At 34.3% G+C, this 21,902-nt stretch overlaps 2 protein-coding genes across 6 annotated transcripts; one reads left to right on the top strand and one right to left on the bottom strand.

Moving 5' to 3' along the window:
* Positions 1-1,731: 1,731 nt before the first annotated feature.
* Positions 1,732-6,049, bottom strand: LOC115983559 (alpha-ketoglutarate-dependent dioxygenase alkB homolog 6). 3 transcript variants are annotated; one of them, XM_031106266.1, is made up of 8 exons: positions 5,937-6,049; positions 4,408-4,532; positions 4,241-4,301; positions 4,112-4,150; positions 3,334-3,446; positions 2,425-2,683; positions 2,289-2,335; positions 1,732-2,131 (listed from the first exon to the last, which is right to left on the bottom strand). In XM_031106266.1, exons 2-8 carry the CDS (start codon positions 4,513-4,515, stop codon positions 1,952-1,954), a joined length of 807 nt encoding a protein of 268 aa, XP_030962126.1. In that variant the 5' UTR covers positions 4,516-4,532; positions 5,937-6,049; the 3' UTR covers positions 1,732-1,951. The 3 variants fall into 3 exon arrangements, with proteins under 3 accessions (XP_030962126.1, XP_030962127.1, XP_030962128.1); XM_031106267.1 differs by having other exon boundaries at positions 4,408-4,519; XM_031106268.1 differs by having other exon boundaries at positions 2,425-2,665; positions 5,937-6,046.
* A 214-nt stretch (positions 6,050-6,263) lies between these two features.
* LOC115984345 (homeobox-DDT domain protein RLT3) lies at positions 6,264-21,491 on the top strand. Of its 3 annotated transcripts, none has more exons than XM_031107350.1 (18): positions 6,264-6,421; positions 6,848-6,947; positions 7,876-8,310; positions 9,875-9,933; positions 10,081-10,398; positions 10,536-10,598; positions 10,683-10,884; positions 10,999-11,099; positions 11,830-11,916; positions 12,049-12,183; positions 13,150-13,290; positions 15,454-15,576; positions 15,739-16,197; positions 16,705-17,142; positions 17,308-17,928; positions 18,968-19,072; positions 19,211-19,430; positions 21,014-21,491. In XM_031107350.1, exons 2-18 carry the CDS (start codon positions 6,896-6,898, stop codon positions 21,049-21,051), a joined length of 3,597 nt encoding a protein of 1,198 aa, XP_030963210.1. In that variant the 5' UTR covers positions 6,264-6,421; positions 6,848-6,895; the 3' UTR covers positions 21,052-21,491. The 3 variants fall into 3 exon arrangements, with proteins under 3 accessions (XP_030963210.1, XP_030963209.1, XP_030963211.1); XM_031107349.1 differs by having other exon boundaries at positions 10,668-10,884; XM_031107351.1 differs by lacking the exon at positions 6,848-6,947 and having other exon boundaries at positions 10,668-10,884.
* The last annotated feature ends 411 nt before the right edge of the window (positions 21,492-21,902 follow it).

The raw sequence follows: 21,902 nt of genomic DNA, 5'->3' as shown, positions 1-21,902 counted from the left end.
TTTTTGCAGGTCAACTCGACCTGACCTAACCCTTGACTTGAACCTGAACCTGAACCTGAACCCGAACAATTTTTTTAAAATTTTTTTTTTTTTTGGTAAAAAAATAGTAAAATTAAGACAATATTGGTTTAATTATTTGTTGTGAGTTTTAAGGAAACAATTGATACATTTACATAATTGCATGCAAATTAATTGAAAGATAAATGGTTGAGCATTCGGTAATGAGTAAAGATTTTTAGATATCAAATAGCAAAGTACATGCCAAGATAATCTGGTTACAGTAGAGTTAAAAACATAGATTTAAAATTGTAGACATGTGTGAGAAACATTCACAAGTGTGAAAATAGTGAAGTTAAAGTATTAAATTAGCATAAATTATGAATGCTTAAACCTATTTTTTAACAATTTATGTTCAAAATAAACGGTTTTTCAAATTTTTTTTTGATATTTGCTAGAGTGTGTGTTGCTTAACAATGATATGACATTTATAAAAGAGACCATATATAAATAAGTAACCAATCAAACTTTAATGTATATCTCAAATTGAAATAAAGTGTCAATCACAATTGATAATAGATTATAATATTAATATTCAAGATTGTAAATTTCTTATATGTTTTTATTCTTTATCAAATGAGTTATCCAATAAGTCATTTGTAATTTTGTTTTATATTTTGGAATGTTGATATTGTGTAAAAATAAAATTTGTGTATTTGTTTTACTTATCTTTGTGTTATTTTGTTTTAGATAGCAATGTTAGGATTTGTATAATTTTAAAATTATTGAATAAGTATTAATAAGTTTAACTTAGTTCATTCTTGATATAAGTGGTGAATTCAAAGTAATGCATTTTACATGAAGTAATTTGTTGCATAATTTTTCAAATGATAAATACATGTTGTTTTCTTTATTAAAAAAAAAAAAATCATGTGAAAAATATGGGTCAACGGGACCCAACTCGCAACCCGATTGACTTAGACCTGTTTTTAACTTGCTTAAAATGACCCTTTTTGACTTGTTTAACCCGCAATTCGATTGACCCGACCTGCCTGTTTTGCCATGTCTAGTGCCAAGTGAACTTTGTCACACTATACTGGCCTAAAAACATCTAGCGAAGTAGCTACGTTAGCAGGCTTGCGTGGTCTTTCTTGGCCATTCTCCTTCTGTATTAATCGGAAATAGTTCTTGGGATCTCTTTATCATGTTGGTCTACCTGTCTTATTGGGTTTACGTTAGTTTAGTTTAGGTTGTTGCTACTTCGGCTTTTCTTTTAGGTAAGGGTATTTTGGATTGAAAAAACATTGGACTAGTATTGCTATATATTATTTAAGTTATATTTTAATTATAAATAATAATAAAAAAATTATTTAAAGTTTTTTGCCTTAAGCCTCAAATTGTATTGACCCAACCTTGCAAGAATGTCCTAAAAAAGTCATTCCTGCAAGAATGACCTAAAATTGTATTTCAGGTCTTTTCTTCTCGTGGTAGTTGCTTTATATATTATTATTTTTTTGATAAGTAATAAAGATTTATTGATATAAAAAAAGAGACACCCAAGTACAAAGGGAGTAACAGGGGTCTACAGATCAAATACAAAAATTACATAAATCAAATAAATCCAAAATTGAAAAAAATGGTTGGTTTCTGCACATTGACAACTAGTCCAATAAGGTTATAAAAAAGAATAACTTGAGATCAGACATAGAATGCTCACTATCTTCAAAACACCTATTATTTAGTCATATTTAGTCTATTAAACTAAAATTATAATGCTAATACAGAAAAGATAGTAAAAATGATTTTCACAAACACTAGAATTGTTACTAACAATAAAATAAAAATATTTTTCCTCCCTAATTACTCCTCAAAGAAGCTCTTACAGAAGGAAAACCTTCAAGCCGCACTTTCACTTTTGATTAGATGGCACAAACTATGTCTATTTAAGAAAATTCTAAAACTTAAACAACTTTTTGTGTACCTTCAATACTAATCGACACGTCAATGAAATTCTGTTAGTATTTCTATGGATGGTCTTAAATTCTTGAGTTCTCATTTCTTCACTACCTACGTCCGAACCAAATTGTTGCTGATCTTGTACAGAATGTTTCAGGGCTTCAATCTCATTTACAGCCTGAACAGCAAAATGTGAAAAAAAAGAAGAAGAAGCTATAATGGACATGTAAGTTCATTCAGGAATAAGTTCAAGTTGAATAATAAACTTATATCCAGTACATATCACTTTTCATTTGACTCAAGTCCAATTCACCCATCTATTAAAGTAATCTTACCCCGTCATATTCTTGCACTTCACTATCTTTTATTCCATGCAGGTAATCTGGAAACCATAGGCATAATGTTTTCAATTTTTTAGTAATTATGGTAATCTTAAATAATATAAAAGGAAAAAGCAGACTAAATACTGACCTGAGTATGCCTCGTCCTTGAATATCAATAAACTGCGAGGCATCAATACAATCGAACAAGAGTGGTTATCACCTAAGAATTTCTCTTTTCCAATGTCAGAAGTTCTACCATCAGAATTAGTATCCTCGACATTGTTTGTGCAAGATCTCAATCTTGAATGGGAAGTAAAGTCCATAACAGCAGGTGATCCAAGTGATAGAATTGCTACGACTGGAAAATAAGCAGGCCCATCCTGGTGTGGCTGTATGACAGACATGCACTTTTAAGTCGTGCATAACATGAATTCATTTTGATGCTTATCACGTGGAAATTATAATTTATAAACATGAAGCAATAAAGTTCTCAAGAGCAATATATCATTAACAGAATTATATTGCAGACTTGAGCTTAAATGCTACAAGGAACTTGGAATTACGATCTTGTTGGAAGGGTTTAGGGAAAAATAAAAAGATCTTGTTGGAAGGGACATTTTGGTAAGAGAAGCAATGGGGAGATTTGGAACACTGTTCCTCTGTGTATAATGTGGTGTCCTTGGAGAGAAAGAAATGCTTAGTGCTTTGAGGGGCAAGAGAAGCATACGTCAAAGTTGAAGTATTTAGTTTTGAAGACTTTGTTTGACTGGACTTTGACTTCTTAGGCTTATTCCAATGTGGACTTTTTATAGTTCCTGGATAAAGTGAGTTTCATTACCCTATATTGTTTTTTCTTTTTAATACTTTCATTTTTATTTTTATCTATATTTTATTTGGGCTTTTCCTTTGTGTATCTCCTGTATGCTAGGATTGCACCTCTTTAGCACCTTTTCTTTTAATAGATTTTTATTACTATCAAAAAAATAATTGACAATAAGAAGAAAAAGAAACTATAAAGCAATGGCTATATATAAACAAAGGAGGGTCCTGTGCAAACCATTATGCCTTGGTTAGGAAGGTATTCGTTGATAAGAACATGATTAATTGCGGAGGGGAATAGCCCTGATTCTTCATATATCTTTTCTGTAATCTTTGTTAGCCACAGGGGCACTGCATGATAGAGTGACGAAGAATATCATTAGTGCATATCACAACAACTAGCAGTGGATGGACTTCAACACTGATAAATCAAGCTAATAATAATTTTCAGCAATGGCAAAACACAATTCAGCAGAATTATATGTGCATCATGCCTCAATCCTATTGACAATGAGAGCTAAAATTTGACCAATCAACCACAGACAATTGCTTAATAATACACTACCTTCTAATAAAGGGGGCTGAGAAACATTGTGCGCTTCAAACCAAAGAAACATTTTACATCTAATTTAATTTCATGGGTTGAAGGGAAGATTTAAGGGTGTTTGGACATCTAATAAAGTTTTGAACAAAATAAGCATGAATTAGAGAACCAAAAAAAAAAAAAAAGGTGAAGAAGAAGAAGCAAGTTTGAATCACATGAATTTGCATCAAACACTTCTTAAAAATAAAGTAAAGGCATGCAAAGTGCGAATCTGAAAGCCTATGGATGCCCAAACACCTCTAATGGTAACATGGTTGCTTACTGAAAGAAATAAGAATGAACAAAGCAAACACATCTCTGTATTCCATGCTGCTTCAATTTATATGCAGCATTCAAATACCACACAGCATATATAATTACGTGATGCATGCAGGCTGAAAATGCCATAAATCATAATTATTTTCCCACTTACATTCTTGCGGCAGAAGACCCTTTTCATGGACAACACCGCCTGTCAGTTAACATAGACCACAAAAGCAAACTTTACTCAATATGAAAGAAACTGAAAAAGAAAGGTTTACAAAATAAAATGTCAACCTACCCCAATTCTGTAGTCTCCTATTCTTCAAAGATTTCCACTTTGATACAGGGGCTCCATAAACCTATAAAGCATAGGTGAAGTAATATGCAATAACACTAATAAAAAAACAAACAAGAATTGGAGAAAACAGAACAAGGCATGCATAAAAAAAAAGATGGAATTTTTACATTATTTAGAAGCATGGTTTGTTCGCTCTCGGATATGAAGTCAGGAATGTATATTATGGTAGGCAGTGAACCAACTTTGAAGCCGTTCAATCCCTCTTTTGCTTCCATTGCACTGTCAAAACCCACTATTACAAATTTTATTGATACGTAAAACATCAAAAAAGAAAAGAAAAGAAAAACAAAACAAAACAGAAAACATTATCCTTTGATATTAAGCATAATAAAACAAAAATAGAGAAAAATGAAGTAAAGAAAGTCTCAAGGATGATAAGCAGGATAGATAATTTTGTCAAAGAATTACCATGGTTTCTTTCTTCTAAATCTGCTTTCTAGGGGACCCACATGATTTTTTTTTTTTTTTTTTTTTTTTTTAAGTAATATGAAATCTTGTTTTGATGAATTACATAAAATTTTATTAAACAAAACAGAAATCCAATTACATGCATGGTATACAAGAGAGACACAAACAAAAAAGAAAACACTAAGATAGCAATGATCCAAAAAGCCATGAAGCAATTGAATACTCCAAGAGCTCTAGCCCACTCAAATACAGATCTCAAAATTAAAAATTTCAGCTGAGCAAAAGGAATTTCAATTCCCACAAAAGGCCTTAACCTTACACTCTCCAAACACTTCATAATAAGCAAAGTGGGATAACTTCCCACACCTCCAACATATATTATGCTTCCTATAACCACCTCTCCAACAAGACAGCAGCTCCTTCACAGACATAGGCATCACCCATGAGACTCCAAATAATGCAAAACCCAATTGCCCACCCTATTCAAATTCATCCTCTGGTCCCTCTAATTGGCCCTCAATTCCCTTGTCATTCACAGCACGACTACTTCGACCGCTCCACTTCACTGCCCGAGCATTCAACATGCCACTGAATTCCACTTTGCAATCCCCATCCCTAAACCCCCTCAACTTATTTCAAGGGCTCCTAGTCCTTCACTCCTTTCCCTCTAGTTACTCTTAATACTGATGGCAATGCTTCCTAAGATTATCCACAGTGAGAATCTTCCCATGAGCCATCATCTAAACAAATTAGGCTACCTTTAAACATTGTTGTTAAATCTCCTCTCTTTCTCTCTTTCTCTCTCTCTCCATTGGTGTGCAACCCAAGTGCTTATTTATGTCATTGGTGGTGCGTGTAGGTTAACTGGCACCTCCTGATGTTTCCAACAATGACATCCAGTGCTGAAATCCCAACACCCCCAATTATCAATGTATCAAAACAATCACGAAATATGACTTGGGTGTGTATATAATTATTAGTAAAAGGTATATACATACAATAAATACAGACTACCTAATGGGCACAGTGGATTCATAGAAATGCATGCGCTAGTTCTGCATATTCAGTTTTACAAAAAAAATAATACTAGTATAAGTTGGTTGTTTCTCACAGGCATTTTCACAAACAAGTAATTCAGTTCAGGCGCATGACATATAACACGAAACACAAAACACAATGAATGCCAAAAACAACAATAAATATTACTATATAAAAAAAACTAACCAACCTCGTCTGAGGCTGATTCGATATGGGTTGATTTCCAAGCGGCCGGTTTTGTTGTTTTTGGTTTATAGATAAGACGATAGAGAGTTTTCTAGAAAAAAAAAAAAAAAAAAAAAGAAAGAAAGAAGGAATGAAAAATAATGCAATGAAAATTTGTAATTAAAAAGTGGTAATGTTCTGACCCTTGGATTGTTTAAAGCCACGTGTACTTTATCTAAAATGAGAAAGGAGATAACTGTAGACTTGAAAACCGTAGAGCAGCCACTCCTATTTTTATATATATATATTTTTATTTGTATATTTTTTTGGGTAATAAAAAAGAAAGAAAGTAAAACCCCAGACACATACACAAACCCAAACCCAAAACCCTACACTTGTATCTTTCTCTCACACTCTCTCTCACTGTTATCTATCTTCTTCTGCTTCTCTACAAATGACATCAATTCCCACACTTTGCTAATTCAATCGTCGATGGCCCAATTATCAACTGTGAGTCTCTCTCTCTCTCTCTCTCTCTCTCCCTCTCTCTGTCTCTGTGTGTGTTTGTTGTAGTAGCTTCATTTCCATACACAAACAAAAATGTCTCATTCACTACTACTGCTTCTGCTAGCTAGAATCAACGCCCACTCTCTCTCTTCCTTCATTTTCCATGCTTTCATATATATACATATATATATATATATATATATAGATATATATCAATCTTCATCTTCTTCTTTTAATTTTCATGTTTTGTTGTAATATTTGGAAAATTTGAGCGAAGAATTAAACTTTTGGTGTTTAGGTTTGCACCCTTTCTTTCTTATATCAATCTTCTTCTTCTTCTGATTTTATGTATGAAGATAATTTATTTATTTATTTGTAATTTGAGTGAGAAATTAAAGCTTTTGGTGTTTGGGTTTTTAAACTTTGCAGCTGAACTCTTTTGCAAATTAAGAAGAGAAGAGAAGAGAAGAGATAAAAATGGCAAGGAAGACGGCCTCACAACTTCAATCCCTTCAACAACTCTACTTAGGTACCTTAAACCCATTTCTTCTCCTCTTCTCACCTTTCTTTTTTATGCCTTTTTTTGTTGTTTCTGATTTATTCCGACCAAATAAAAAAAAAAAAAATTACAACCCATAAAACTAAAATATTTTATTATTACTTCAAATTTCTTTGTTCAAAACTGTTCAAATTATTATTAAATTCACCACTTCCTAACAATTTATTATGCTTTTGAGAAAATCTTTAATTTATGATATTCTAGTCTCCACCCTACCCATGTGTTGGGGCCCACTTATTAAGGAGGAGTTTGGACCCACATCTGAGAGTTTAAATTTTTGGGATAATTAGTAATTTATTATAAACCAAAACTCTATTCGTACAATTCTTACTAAACCATGAATAACCATTCATTATTTATTTGTTTCATTACCTATAGATTTAATGCCATATCTTCCATGATAAACTTTTGTGCCATAAAACCATATAAGTTTCATACAGTCCCATTTACACCACTCACTATCGTTTCAGTGGATGGATTATTTTCCTTTTCAACCCTATTGGATTTGATTCATCATTGTACTTTTAGAGTTTGATTTTGATGTTTGTTGCCATAGTATTACATCCCGTGTGCTTGGGCTGCACATGTTTTTATTTATTAAATATTGCGTGGGTTATAGTTAGCTCAATTGCTAAATTCTCTTGTGGCCAAATAAGAGACCTGGGTTTGAATGATGCCTACACCAAAAAATTAATTGGTGTCTTAGTCTTATGGGAAAGGAAAATCATCATGGAGTAGACACCGCAGGTTCAAATATTTTCATATCTGTAATAAATATTGCTATTTATCGGACTTTAGTTATATAATTTTACAGTGTCTATTAGAAATCTTTGTTTTGTAGATATCTTAATATACAGACCTTTTGTTTTTAATATATTTTTTCCTTTTTAACATGTAGAGAATAAGTATCCTACAAAAGAGTTGATGGAAGACAATGCTGCTGCTTTGGGGTTGACGTACAAGCAGGTCCGGGGATGGTTTATTGAGAGGAGGAGGAGGGATAAAAGAGAAAATGGAAGTATTGTACCATCATGTTCCGCTTCAAGTAAGAAAAATCCCATTCTTACTACAAGGGTTGGGTCGGGTACTATTGCTGCTAGAAAGGTACTTAAAGGAGACCCCTTGTTGCATAAGGCAAAGGCTTCTTTGTCTTTAATATCCAATCGCCCATCTACAGTTGAGACCAGGATTCGTAAGAGAAAGAGAAAACCCATTCTTCTTCAGCATTTGTTTACTTCGGATTACATTCTAAAGAAAGTTTTCCGCAAGGAGGGCCCTCCGCTTGGTGTGGAATTTGACTCTCTTCCTTCTCGGGCATTTTGCTGCCATACAGGTATACTCCAAATATGATTATTTGTGTAACATATAGCTCTTGTTTATTCATATTGCAATAATAATTAGGCTGTTTTAATTCTCTTGTTCTGCATGATAATTGAGGTTGAGATGCATACGGAAACAGTTGGTAGGGAGTTCTTATATTGTTTTTTGATGCTAGTAAAATTTAACTCACAGTAGTTTTGTTTTCCTACTGGAATTAGGAAGGCAAAGTTGCCATGAAACAAGTCTTTCAGCTTCACCAAGAAACTAAGCATTCTCACATTTTTGAGACATCAAGCAGCTAGGCAGATTGAATGATATCTCTTCCACTATATTTTCATTATCTACTCATATATTGAAAGTCTCCCCAGGTTTCTTCACTTGTGCAAGAGGCCTAAGGGATGATTTTGGACAAATTATTTTCTGAAATGAGTTGATGGGTATGAAACACACTAAAAGTACCAACCCTGAGCACAGAACACACAGAATATAATTTGATAGATCACCAACATTTAAAGATGGGATGGTTGAATATGCAAAAATCATTCCTAAGGGTTGATGCATGTGAGATTTTTTTTCTGACATGTTTTAGCCAAACCTCTTTTCTTTATGCAATGCTTGGTAACTTCTATCAATTTTGCAACTAATGGTTGGGGTTAGGATATCAAGTTTTGGAAATTGGGTTGCAAATGCACCATTAATTGGGACGTGCAATTTGGGTTTGCAGTTCTAGTAAGTAGGGGAATCCATTAACTCTGGTACTGGGTTATGGGGCCATGCATTAGTATCCTGAAGTTTGTAGATCAGTTAAGATTGGAAGGTAGATTCCATTATTTTCAATGAGCCCCTTTAGAGGTCCGAGCTGCAGGATATTGGAGGGAAATTTTGGGTTGGTGGTGGCTAACTAATGATGAAATTTTTTATGCGACATTGTGTTGTAAGGCTTGTGTGGGATAGAATCATAGGAATTTTCCCTGAAAAAGGATTTGGTGTGCTATGCTCCTGCAAAGGTGGCTTTGTTTATTTGTAAGTAAAACACTTCAAAGAATTCTTTGAGGTGACAACTTGATCAAAAGAAAGAATTTTGGTAATTTGGTGTTATGTGTGTAAAAGGGACAGGGAGTTGATGGTTCATTTTCTGTCAATAGTGTTGGGCTTTTCTCCTTACTCTTTATTCTCTTTAGGTGTTTGTTGGTTTCTTTTGAAATGTGTTAGGGGAACTTCATTGCTTTTCCTCAAGAATGTTTATGCCTTGTGGGGGTGGTTATTTTTATTACCTTTTCTTTTCTTGATATTTACATGTGCTTTCCACAAACACTGGTGCTTGGAAGTTCTTTAGGGCTGTGTTTATACTTCCTATGTATTTGGTTTTGTTCCCTTTTAAAATTTTCTAACAAATTAGTTACCTAACAATGAAATGGTATATAAGGTAATCAGAGACTGATGTAGCAGCCTTTTGGGCATTCATTACCTTGTTAGATTTTCTTTTATTCTCCCATTCTCTCTCACAAGATCTTAATTTGCCTTGCTCTATATGGTTCTTTAATAACATTTTACTCATAATGTCTTTGCTTGTTTAGATCCTAAAAACTCTCGTCCATCTTGCCAAGACAACCAAGGAGCAGGCAAAAGGCTTAAGGTACTTGAGAAAGATTTTTACTTGCCATTCTTTGAAAGTTGTCATGGCCTACTTTTTTTTTTACCCTAGCCACTCTCATTACACCGTCTTTACTAATTTTCACTTGAACTCCTTGACTTTTTATGTGTGTGTGTGGGTGGGTGGTAGGTTTCTGAGCAAGCCATCTTAAGTCACCAGGTCTCTAATAAAAAGAGTGCTCCGACAAAGAAGCATGGTATTGGAAAAGGTTTGATGGCTCCAGCGAAGAAACATGGTATTGGGAAAGGTTTGATGACTCAGGCGAAGAAACATGGTATTGGGAAAGGTTTGATGACAGTTTGGCGGGCAACTAATCCTGATGGGGGTGATATTCCTACTGGTATCGATTATACAGACAGGGAAGTGGTTGTATCTCCAATCTCAACATCTACAGCACCTAAAAAACCACAACATCGGGTGAAAAGATCACAACGAGCTCCTGTGGCTGTAAGTCATTTACTTTAATTTTATGAAATTTTTTTGTTCATTTATGTTTCTGTATGGGCTTTGTGGATTGATGATCTTATAAATTGATCCTAATGGTTACTTACAGAAAGTTTTCTGACAAGTATTTATATATTTAGAAACAGGTAAGGTTAAGAAATAAAGCACAAGATAGGAGGAAACAGTCCACAAGAAGAAGAGAGGTATGTAATAAGTTGTTATTGAAATTATACGGTTTGAGTAGCAACATATAACTTATTGTTATATGCCAGGTGGAACCCAACCAGGATGAGCATCTCAAACAACCAGATATAGTAAAATGTGAACTTGCTTTGGAAGGAGCAATATCTCGAGAAGACCTTAATCATGTAGCTATGCTTGTGGATGATGAAGAGCTGGAGCTGCAAGAGTTACAAGCAGGACCAAATCCACTGAGGTGTTCAGATCATTTTGCTGCTAACGGTATACATGGTTGTTCACTTTGCAAAGGTTGGTTTTGGAGGAAGAATCCAACAAAGTTCTATATCATGTTGAATGCATGTATTATTTGTAGATTTATGGTATTTGAAGTTGTTGATATCTGTAACTTCACTTGAATTGCAGATTTGCTGGCTAAGTTTCCTCCAAATTCTGTTAAGATGAAGCATCCATTTTGTACTCAACCTTGGGATTCTTCTCCAGAGATTGTCAAGAAATTGTTTAAGGTGCATAGTTTGCAAAATTTGTTATCAACTGAATTTTTTAAATTTGTCTTCTACCAAGATATATAATATGCAAAAGATGCTGCATATTGTTTTCTGTTGCAGTGGCTTTAATAATGCATGTGCTTGATGTTCTTATTCATGAATTATCTTACCTAGCAAGTGCAAGATATACATTATCTGCTATCCCTGCTACATGCTGAAAAAATTCAGTGACTCCCTACCTCTTATTTGATCTTTTGATTAGCTTGACCATTGGAATATCAAAAATGCTGACAGTATGCTTCTATATATATAAGCTTTTGTTAATTATTTTATAATTTAGAAATCTGTCATGTTTATTACTCGGAATTAAGATCGTATAATTTTTAATTAGTCCAAACTGATGGGGGTTGGCTCTATCCTATCTAAGGTCGTATAGTCACTTTGTTATTTATAGCATCCTTCTCTAGACTCTCTTCGTCATGTGTTGCAGGACTAAGACATGGTCATTTATTGTTCTGCATGAAAACAAATTAATGAATATACATCTTACTTATCAAAAAAAGAAAAAAGAAAAAAACAAAAACAAAAACAAATTAATGAAATAAGTAATAATGTTAAAGCTTTTTTCTTGATTCCTGCATTTTCCACCTTGTAGGATTTAATAGTGTTTGTATGTGGAGGCTTTTTGTTGGGATTATTGCATGTTGATTTATCATGCTAAGACTTACGGCTGACTTTTCTTGAGCAGGTTTTCCATTTCCTTTATACTTATGCTGTTGCAGTTGATATATGCTCCTTCACTCTTGATGAATTTGCTCAATCATTTCATGACAAGGTTAAATCTCATTTCTGATCCACCTTTACATATTGAATTTTTGTGTGTTTTTGTGTGTCTTACCTTAATATTTGAATAACATTTAAATTACCTTTTGTTGGTTTCTTTTTTTTTTCTATGCATTCCTTTCAGGATTCCCTGTTACTTGGAAAAATTCATGTGGCCCTTCTCAAGCTTCTTATATCTGAGGTAGAAGCAGAGCTTAGTAATGGATATTTTCCCCCACATTTGAGCATATCCTGCAATTTTCTTGCATTACTTCACTCGGTGAGTATAAAACAATGCAGGTTGTAGTGGTCAACAATTAACTTGATCAATAATAACTTTGTTTATTTTTGTAACTGTTTTGTACATTTGTATCATTTTGGGACAAGAAACAAATAATTATAGTGAAATGGACGTGACTGTATGCAATGGATGTAAATGATTTGGGCCTACCTTTCCACTGTTAGGATGTGAAAATGATTGAGGATCTATTACTTCTCAATGGTTAGATTTTGATAAAGGTCCTGCATAATAAGACGTAGCTATTGTGAGTAAGGATTTTTTAAATTGTAGAAAGATAACCACTTTGTAGAAGTTTTTCACATATTCTTACTTGATGACACTTTTTTTGTTTGGTTCAAAGATGAACTTGTGGTTGAGGTTTTAGAAAGTTTTCAAAATCATTATTGTAAATAAGTGTGACCATCATTGTAAACTTATAGGGTGCATGTGTAACTTACCACTAAAAGAAATCAGGTGACAAGCAACCTGTGTGGCAGTTGAACTGTCTTCTTCTCAAATAGAACTATATAGGTCTCAGTAAGTTGACAAATCTGGTGACACATTTAATTGAATAATGAAGTAATGGTAAAAAGAGAATAGCAACTCATAATAGAAGAGTTCACTGCCCAGATTACAGAAAAAGCCTCACACTCTAAAAACATGATAGAGGGCCTAATGTTTCCACCTTTTCTAAGAATATCCCCAACACTTTTAAAGATCCATGTGCTCTTTGTTTTTTAATAGTTACAATGAGGAGGGTGGGATTTTGAACTCTAGACGTCTTCATTGGAAACACTAGGAGGTGCGAGTTGAGCTACAAGGCTCTTGGCAACATCCATGTGCTCTTTGTAGGACATTAATTTCCAAATGAATTATAATGATGCTTATAACTCTTAATTCTTTTATTATAATAAAATTAAATGGAAGGTCTTAATACTTGTGTACTTTTATTGATGATTTTGGCAGGCTGAAAACCAAAAAGTTGCTCTGGCGTTTTGGAAGAGAGCTTTAAACCCTCTAACATGGACAGAAATACTGCGTCAAGTATTGGTTGCCGCTGGTTTTGGTTCAAAGCAAGGTGCAATGCGGAGGGAAGCCCTTAACAAGGTATTCAAAATATTAACCCTTTCATCAAAAAAAAAAAAAAAAAAAAAAATTATCGACTCTTGGTGATTTGATTAACTTGGTATGATAAAATCATAATTTCTGTTTAAACAATTTTCCCTATAAAAATATAATTTATGTTTAGGTGTTGTAGATAGTACCCCTTAATTGGTTTCTTATCATATGAATTTGATCAATGATAAGAAATAAGATTATTTGGCATTTCAAAAGATTTGAATACGTGCAAAAAAAAGAAAGAAAGTCTTTTAATGGCAACAAGCAGAAATTTTTGGTTGAACTTTTAACTTTGTACTCTTTGCCAACGTGTGGTTTTGGACATCTTTTTGGTTTAACTCAAACTCTACTTTGGGACCTTGGGTTTAGAAAGTTAGACAATCTTGACATTATACTCATGTAACTCTAAAGGGTTGGTCTACTGGTTCCTCGAACTCATGATTTCTCACCATAAAGTCTTGAGTTCAACTTTATCCATTATTGCATGAAGGGTTGTACATATCTGGGAATTGGTTATGTGCTCAAGAGTATTGGACACCTTGTTAGCCAAAAAAGAAAAGACTTTATACCCATACACAAATTCATAGGTTTATTAAGTAAGTGGGTTACTTATTTAATCTCTAAAAAAGTATGTTTTAAAAATCAATATCCATTTTTGACATTGATTAAACCCCAAACTATGGTGAACATCCCTACTTGTGGCTAATAGAATTGAAAAGTTGCAAAGGGACTTTTTGTGGGGTGATAACTAGACTCATTTGGTAGGATGGGACAAAGTGTGTGCACCTATGGCCAGTGGTAGTTTAGGTATAAGGAAACTAACTACATTCAATAAAGCTTTACTAGGGAAATGGCTTTGGTAGTTTGGAAACGAGGAGACCCGGCTTTGGAGGAGGGTGGTAGCTTTGAAGTTTGGGGAAGAGTGGGGGGATGAACTTATAAGTTGGGTAGAGGTGCTTATGGGTGTGGATTATGGAGAGGTATCCGTATGGGTTAGGAGGATTTTAGCAAAAATACTCAATTTGTTGTTGGGATGGGGAGTAGAGTGAGATTTTAGCAAGATGGGTGGTGTGGGGATCAACCTCTCCAATTGGCTTTCTCGGGGCTGTATGGTATTGCCACTAATAGGGAGGCCCCCTCTAAGTCTGCTTTGACAAGGCTAGGGGTGGGGTAGGAGAAGTTGGGATGTTCGTTTCATTTGGGATGTTAATAATAACGAGTTGGACATAAGGGAGGTTTTTCTTCGTATCTTGGAATCCAATATTCCTTCAATGGATATTGGGTACTGGATGAGATGGAAGTTAAAGCCTAGGGATTTTGACATCCGCTCATATTATAATAAGCTGCAAGGTTCTTTTATTATTGTCTTTCCTTGGAAAGGTATTTGGAAAGTTAAGACTCGTGTTTTCTTCTTCGTTTGGACTGTAGCTTGGAATATGGAATAAAATTCTTACCGGCGATAATTTGAGACTTACGGGTTTTGATTTTGTTGACTTGTACATCATATGTCGTCATTGTGGGGACACTGTGGATCACTTACAGCTTCGTTGTGAGAAAGCTCATCGGTTGTGGAGGGTATTTTTTTTTTTTTTTTTTTAAATCTTTTGGTTAAGTGTATGTTTCCTCCTTCATAAGCCATGGCCTTATGCCCCTGTAAAGAAGGGGATTCAAGAATTCTGCTCAATTATCATCTAATTCATATTGAGTAGCTCTTTTCTCTCCTTTAATGTTTTTATTTTATTTTTAAAATCTATGTACTCGCGGTTAGATCCTTTACCATTGCACACAAATCCCTCTGAATATTTAGAATTAAATTGCAAGAACTGGCATCAAGATAAGGGTATGGACTCTCAATAGATTAGGGAGGGAGATTGTTGAATTTAGGATATAACCTTCTTTCAGTGTGACTTACTAAATATAAGTTGTTTGAATATTTGAGTGCATGTGCTTTTCTCTTCTTATGTATGGAATTTGTTGCTTTAATGCCTATAGAAGCTGCAGGGTAAGTGTTTTTGTTTTTTTATTTTATTTTATTTATTTCAATTGGTTCTTCTACTTTCTACCCTAAATATCTTTTGTTGTTCAGTAGACCTGATGATATGTGTAATATTTAATTTTTGAATTTTAATCTTCCATGTTTCTGTTGTCTAGGAAATGAACCTCATGGTGAAGTATGGTCTACGCCCAGGTACTTTGAAGTGCGAATTGTTTAAAATTTTGTCAGAGCAAGGAAATAATGGGTTGAAAGTTTCTGAGTTGGCAAAGTCATTGCCGGTAAGTTGCTAGAATGTGTAGTTCACTTGTTAGGTTAGGAGAGAGGATGTTGACCATGTTGCTGTTATCATTCTCACTATCACCATTACTTTTGAAGGATGATAAATAAGTGTTCTGGAGAATTATATTAGTAATGATTTTTTTTTTTTTTTTTTTTTGAAGATTGCTGAATTGAATATTGCCAGTACAACTGAAGAACTGGAGTCTTTAATATGTTCATCTCTTTCAAGTGATATTACGTTATTTGAAAAGATTTCATCATCTTCCTATCGTCTTCGTATTAGTTCTGTTGCAAAGGAAGTCGATGAATTTCAATCTGACACTGAGGACTCTGGAAGTGTTGATGACGACCCTAATGACCGTGGTCTGTGTAGCGACAGCGATGATTCGGGTTGTGAATCAGGAAATTCCAATTTAAGAAAATTTAAGTATATGAGCCGTCATAAAAGTCAAAATAACATGCTGATTGTACACAATGAAATCGATGAAAGCCATCCAGGAGAAGTCTGGTTGTTAGGATTGATGGAAGGTGAATATTCAGATTTAAGCATAGAAGAAAAGTTGAATGCATTAGTGGCTATAACTGATCTTCTTCTTGCTAGCTCCAGTATCAGAGTAGAGGTAATCTATAGACCATTATAGCCATGTTCTTTATTTTGAAGTGCTTTTGTTGTTTTTCCCGTGTGTGTGTAGCAAGTGACCTCTTAATGAAAGATCTGCAGCCCTTCGTACTATAACTCTGTTCAACAGTGAATGTTCCTATGTTACTTATGATATTTGGTGTAACCAAAATGAATATGATGATTTAGGACATTCTTCTTGCTTCTTACCATATCTTCATCTTATCAAATTGGATGTCATTTTCAGTTCAACAACTGTGGTTTCATCATCAATTTACTGGGTCTTTCGTTGCTCTGTTGTTGACAGGTTTATAAATAGTGCACAATATAAATGTCTTTACATTAATCGCATAGCATTTCAATTTCCACGCAATCTATTGATTTTTATGTATACAACTGTAGCTATGATTTTTAAATGGTTTTGGTAATGCTGGATAATTCATCGTACTTTCACTTTCATGATTATTTCAATCGATGATTGAAGCTTATTTAGCTATTTTCTATTTAGGATCCAACACAAGCTATTGCTGAATGCGCACCTAACATCCATCATTATGGTTCTGGCGCAAAATTAAAGAGGTCATCAACTAAACAGCATAGCATTGACAGGCCATCTTGGGGCTATGCTGGACAAATGCATAGTATAAAAGAAGCATACTCATTATTTAAGTTTCATCCAGTTGATTCTTCAGTGTCAATATCAAAGTCTTATGAGAAGGAGAGGTCCTCTGGCGAAGGAGAAAATGTAAAAGAAAAAGAAGTTGAGTCAGGTTTGCATCTCATGCAATCTGTGTTTTTGGGGTCTGATCGCAGGTACAATAGATACTGGCTTTTCTTGGGCCCTTGTAGTGCATTGGGCCCTTGTAGTGTATATGATCCAGGCCATAGGAGGGTTTACTTTGAATCTTCTGAAGATGGTCACTGGGAGGTGATTGATACCGTAGAGGTACCCTTCTGAGCCTTTGTTATAGTCTGTAGCCTTTTCTTGAGAATTATATTTATTAGATGTATTTAACTAGTAAAACTACACTTGTCCATATCTAATCATCTGTCACCTCCTGTCCATATTTAACCGCCACTATTTGCTTGTTTTTTCTTCAACCCAATGCAGGATTTGCGTGCCTTGTTGTCAGTTTTAGATGACAGAGGTAAGCGGGAGGCAATCCTTATTGAATCTTTGGAGAAGCGACAAGCATTTCTCTGTCAAGCAATGTCAAATAAAATAGTAAAGAGTGCTGGAACCAGACATTTGACACAGTCTGATCAATCTGAGCTGGACATGGTCAGAGAGGACAGTTGTTCTCCAGTATCTGATGTAGACAACCTAAGTCTGACTGAGACTATAAAAGATTCTTTGCCTTCATCAGGGGCTGTTGTTCTAGATGTTGGAAATAAGGGAGAAGAACAACAAGAAAGATGGAACAGACTACAAGAATTTGATTCCTGGATATGGAATTCTTTTTACTCAAATCTTAACGCTGTAAAACATGGTAAAAGATCATATCTTGATTCACTTGCTAGGTGTGAAAGTTGTCATGATCTATATTGGAGAGATGAGAAGCACTGTAGGATATGCCATACCACATTTGAGCTCGATTTTGATTTAGAAGAAAGATACGCCATCCATGCAGCCACATGTAGGGAGAAAGAAGACTCTGAAATTCTGTTCCCACAGCATAAGGTTCTATCTTCACAAATCCAGTCTCTGAAAGCTGCAATCCATGCAATTGAGGTGGGTTTCATTTGTCTACTAGCTTTGTGTGTGTGTGTGTGTGTTAAGCTGACATGCTCTGCTAAGGAACTTGGCAATATATTGGGATGAGGGTGCTTCTTCATAGTGGAGTTGCCATGACCAGGCCCTGGTGTTTTTTAGGAATTCTATATTTTGTTTGGGCCTAAGGAAATAACACTAAATGAGGTTTAGATAGGATTGATGGTACAGGGTTGAGGAATTGACATGTGCATAGAGAACCGGAATGGCTATATAGAGTTGTGCTTTGGGACTCTTGTGGTTGAATTTATACCTATCAACTCTAAGGCCTAACTTTATGATTCTGTAAGGTAGCTATGGAATATGCCATTGCTTTATGGTGCCAATGGTTTGATTGGTAAGACACATGCATATGATTGACGGAAGAATGCATCTCTCAACAGGCTGGAATGGTGAGAGAGTATTTGTGCTGTCAATCTTGACAATCTGGGATTCTTATCCAACTACACATAATTAGGATTCTTAATGGTATTTGGGCTTACAACTTTTTGTGTAATTAATAGCCAATGGTAAATGTGGAATATTTGGGCAGAATCGAATCGACGTTCTTTTGAGGATATGGTGAAATCTTTGGATCAGTTGCTAGATCTATGCAGACGGACCCTCTTTGATTGGTCTTGGTGTTGGGGCCTCTCAGATTGTTCTACTATCACGGATTTTCTTTTGTCTCTTAGGATAACTTAATGCCTGTTTGCTATTCTTTTCCCTCTTTTCTACTTGTTCACTATCGTGAATCTTGTATTTTGTTTCTTGCTTTTTCTCTTTTAATAAATTTTTTTCTTACCTATCAAAAAAAAAAAAAAAAAAAAAAAAGAAGAAAAGTAATAGCCCTTCACATGTTTGATTTTGGGAGTTTCCTGTTGATGTTGAAAAAGTGCACTTGTGTATGTGTCAACTTAGTGTGGATATTTTCTGTCTTCATCAAATAAAAAACCTTTTTTTTTTTAATTATAAAAAAGAATATAGATGATGTATAGCATTCAATTCATTTTACGTGCAGTCAGTCATGCCTGAAGAAGCATTGGTGGGTGCTTGGACAAAGTCTGCTCATAAGCTTTGGGTCAAAAGGCTCCGACGTACCTCTTCTATGGCTGACCTTTTGCAGGTTTTTCCCCCCTTCAAATATATATGAATTTATTATTTTATTTTTCTATAAGTAGCAAGAGCAGTTTCTGGGTGTAAATCTTGCAGGTTGTTCTCTGAACTGCACATGTTTATTCATTCTACTTCATAAATCTCACAGGTTCTTGCTGATTTTGTTGGTGCCATCAATGAGGACTGGTTGTGTGAATGCAATGGTCAGCAAGTTTCCTTTAATATTATTGAAGAGACTATTACATCCTTTGCATCTATGCCGCAAACATCATCTGCAGTTGCACTTTGGTTGGTGGAATTGGATGCCTTAATTGCTCCCTACTTGGAAAAAGTTCGTTTTCAAAAGAGGCCAGAAATCAGTATCAAAGGTAAAGGTATCTTTATCTGTCATATGCATTTTATTCAAAACATCATAAATTTCAACTCATGGGACTTCCCGATTTGTCTATCAATTTGCTGAATTGATTTAGGTTCAAATCCTTTTTCCAAGTATAAGTTGAGAAAGTAGAGGCAGATTGTTAATAATTTGAATTTTACAATTTAGTTGTGGTCCTTTTGTGAACCTACTGTCGTCCTGGAGGAAATATGATGATAGGTGAATAGTATCCTTGTGCAGTATTCTTTATGGTATAATATTCACTGTTACTAATAATGATATATATATATATATATATGGATAAATCTGGTACAGTGGTACTTTTAATAATATGAAGTTGAAAATAGCTGCTTAAGGAATTCTTCCTTTTTCCCACCTCAAGATATAAAAAGGAGTTTCCATTGAACTTCTTTTCTTTAATTTTCAAAAAGAAGTGTTTTCTGGAGAAGAATCTCTAGCAAAAAATTTGCTATAGAATAATTGTTAAATGTAATATTTAAAAGAGAAATTGTACTTATAAACAAAGAAAAGGAAAGAAATAAATGAATTCTCCACATAATATGAACCACTTTAATTTTTTTAGAAAATAATAATAGAATTAAACCTGCAGGCTGCAGCTCACTTTTTTTGTGGAAAAATTTTCCTTATAATATTGTTCTGATTAAACAAATGGGCCTTGATGTAATCTATTTTTTTCATGGAAGATTTCTTGATACTTCCTTTGTTTGAAGTGGTTTATGTTTAGTACAATCAACAATCTATTCCTTTCCTTTTGTTTTGATCCCCTTGTCTGTCTTCCTAATGGTGGTGATCTGCTAGGCTGATTCAATATGGCATGACATGTGTCCATTTGACAAACTGTCGATGGTAGAATACTTTAAACCTTGTTAGGAAAGATTAATTAGGTGTTTCTCCATTTTAATCAAAGATCACTTGCTTTCTGTTGTTCAAGCCCCACCTCCCCTCCTCCACCTAAAAAAAAATCAAAGATCTCTTGCTTCTCTAAATGAACCGTATCTTGCTAATTATAAGAAGGGGCAAAGTGAATGTGATCGATGAATAGAGCAAAGAACTAGGTTCTTTGTTAGTTTGTTATGGCTAAATAAATGAAAAAAAAAAAAAAAAAAAAAAAAAAAAAAAAAAAAAGAAAAAAAGAAAGAAAGTAATAAATCCCCTAATTTAAACGCTTCATTAGGAACCATACCAAGTTGCACTGTGTCTTTTTGGAGCTAGATTGCAGAACCCATCTGTAATATATATTCTGGAGGTAATTTTTGTAATTTTCTTATTACATCGGCTTACGTCCCATGCTATACTTTACGCAAGCAGAGATTGTTCATGTATCCTCTTTAATCTTTAGTGGTAGTGATATTTATTTGCTGCAAAAACCAGTTGGGATGCATAGTTGCTATGATCTTTTTCCCAGAGTGGCTGGATTCTGGAAATAGATGCGAGTTATTGGTTGAAACTTGAAATTATAATACATATTTTGGTTTTGCACATAGATATTTTTTGTGAGTTCTCTTTTGAATATCTAAGTTACATTATCAGCTAAAATGCTCCTTTGCGTTGCAGGTAGGTGTGCTCCAAAGCAATCAATGCAGCTTTCTTAAGATGCTTATGCTAGTAGGAATTAGTATCTCCATATTTGAGGCATTGAGGAACATTTTACATGTTCATTTTTCTCACTGTCACAATATCACCCAAATATCTGTTGCGGAATCAGTGAACAGTTGTTGGCTATAGTGGCTTTTAGTTTTGAGGGGCATCACCGATGCTTTTTGGGTTTTGAATGGAAGGTGCCGATAGCAATATCTTTTTTGTACAAAGTACTGCTCGACTCCATTCCTTTTTTTGTTGTCAATATAAACTGATAGCTTGAGCTATTGAATGTTGTACAGCATTAGATTAGATATATTCAAGAAAGCAAAGTCTTTGGTTCATTAACTTTCACAAGCCCTCTTAATTCATTACATTAATGTAGTCGAGGCCTCTTTCAAGTTGCAACCTTTTGTGTTGATAAAATAAAGTTTTGTGAATGTTTACTTTTCAATCTACTTAACAAATAGAGGAGTAAATCTTTGGCAACGTATGCTTCTTTATTTGTTCTCTTTTTCATTTTCCTATATTTCAATGTACACAGTGAAGAAGAAAAGGGTAATCTTTTTACTCTCTCTAGGAGTTCACAGAACAGGAATTGTTTGAAATTTGGCATCTTCGGCGTCTTTCTTTTCTTTTTTCTTATTATGGTTAGATGGAAAATTGGAGAGACTTGTTGAGGGAGAGGAACTTTTTGGTTCATTAAAATATCTATGAAGATTTCTACTCTCATTTTATATTATTATGTTAATATAAACTCAGCGGCTGCACTAGAATGACAATATTTGTGTTTCTGCTATGCACTTTGCTGTGTCAGTTCACTTTGTTGTCTGATTTGCAGAGAATTGTTTGAACTGTTCTGTTT

Source organism: Quercus lobata, chromosome 4, assembly GCF_001633185.2.
Source record: "Quercus lobata isolate SW786 chromosome 4, ValleyOak3.0 Primary Assembly, whole genome shotgun sequence".
In the NCBI taxonomy this organism is placed as follows: Eukaryota; Viridiplantae; Streptophyta; class Magnoliopsida; order Fagales; family Fagaceae; genus Quercus; species Quercus lobata.
The sequence above is the reverse complement of the archived record's forward strand: the minus strand, read 5'-3'. Positions and strand labels throughout refer to the sequence as shown.

Bases quoted from the DNA above. Each gene is read 5' to 3' on its own strand.
- LOC115983559 (XM_031106266.1), bottom strand. From the start codon at position 4,515: ATGGAAGCAAAAGAGGGATTGAACGGCTTCAAAGTTGGTTCACTGCCT. The intron at 2,336-2,424 runs GTCAGTATTTAG...TATGGTTTCCAG, and splicing joins CAAGGACGAGGCATACTCAG to ATTACCTGCATGGAATAAAA. The intron at 2,132-2,288 runs GTAAGATTACTT...TTTGCTGTTCAG, and splicing joins AAGTGCAAGAATATGACGGG to GCTGTAAATGAGATTGAAGC.
- LOC115984345 (XM_031107349.1), top strand. From the start codon at position 6,896: ATGGCAAGGAAGACGGCCTCACAACTTCAATCCCTTCAACAACTCTAC. The intron at 6,948-7,875 runs GTACCTTAAACC...TTTAACATGTAG, and splicing joins CCTTCAACAACTCTACTTAG to AGAATAAGTATCCTACAAAA. The intron at 16,198-16,704 runs GTAATCTATAGA...TTTTCTATTTAG, and splicing joins GCTCCAGTATCAGAGTAGAG to GATCCAACACAAGCTATTGC.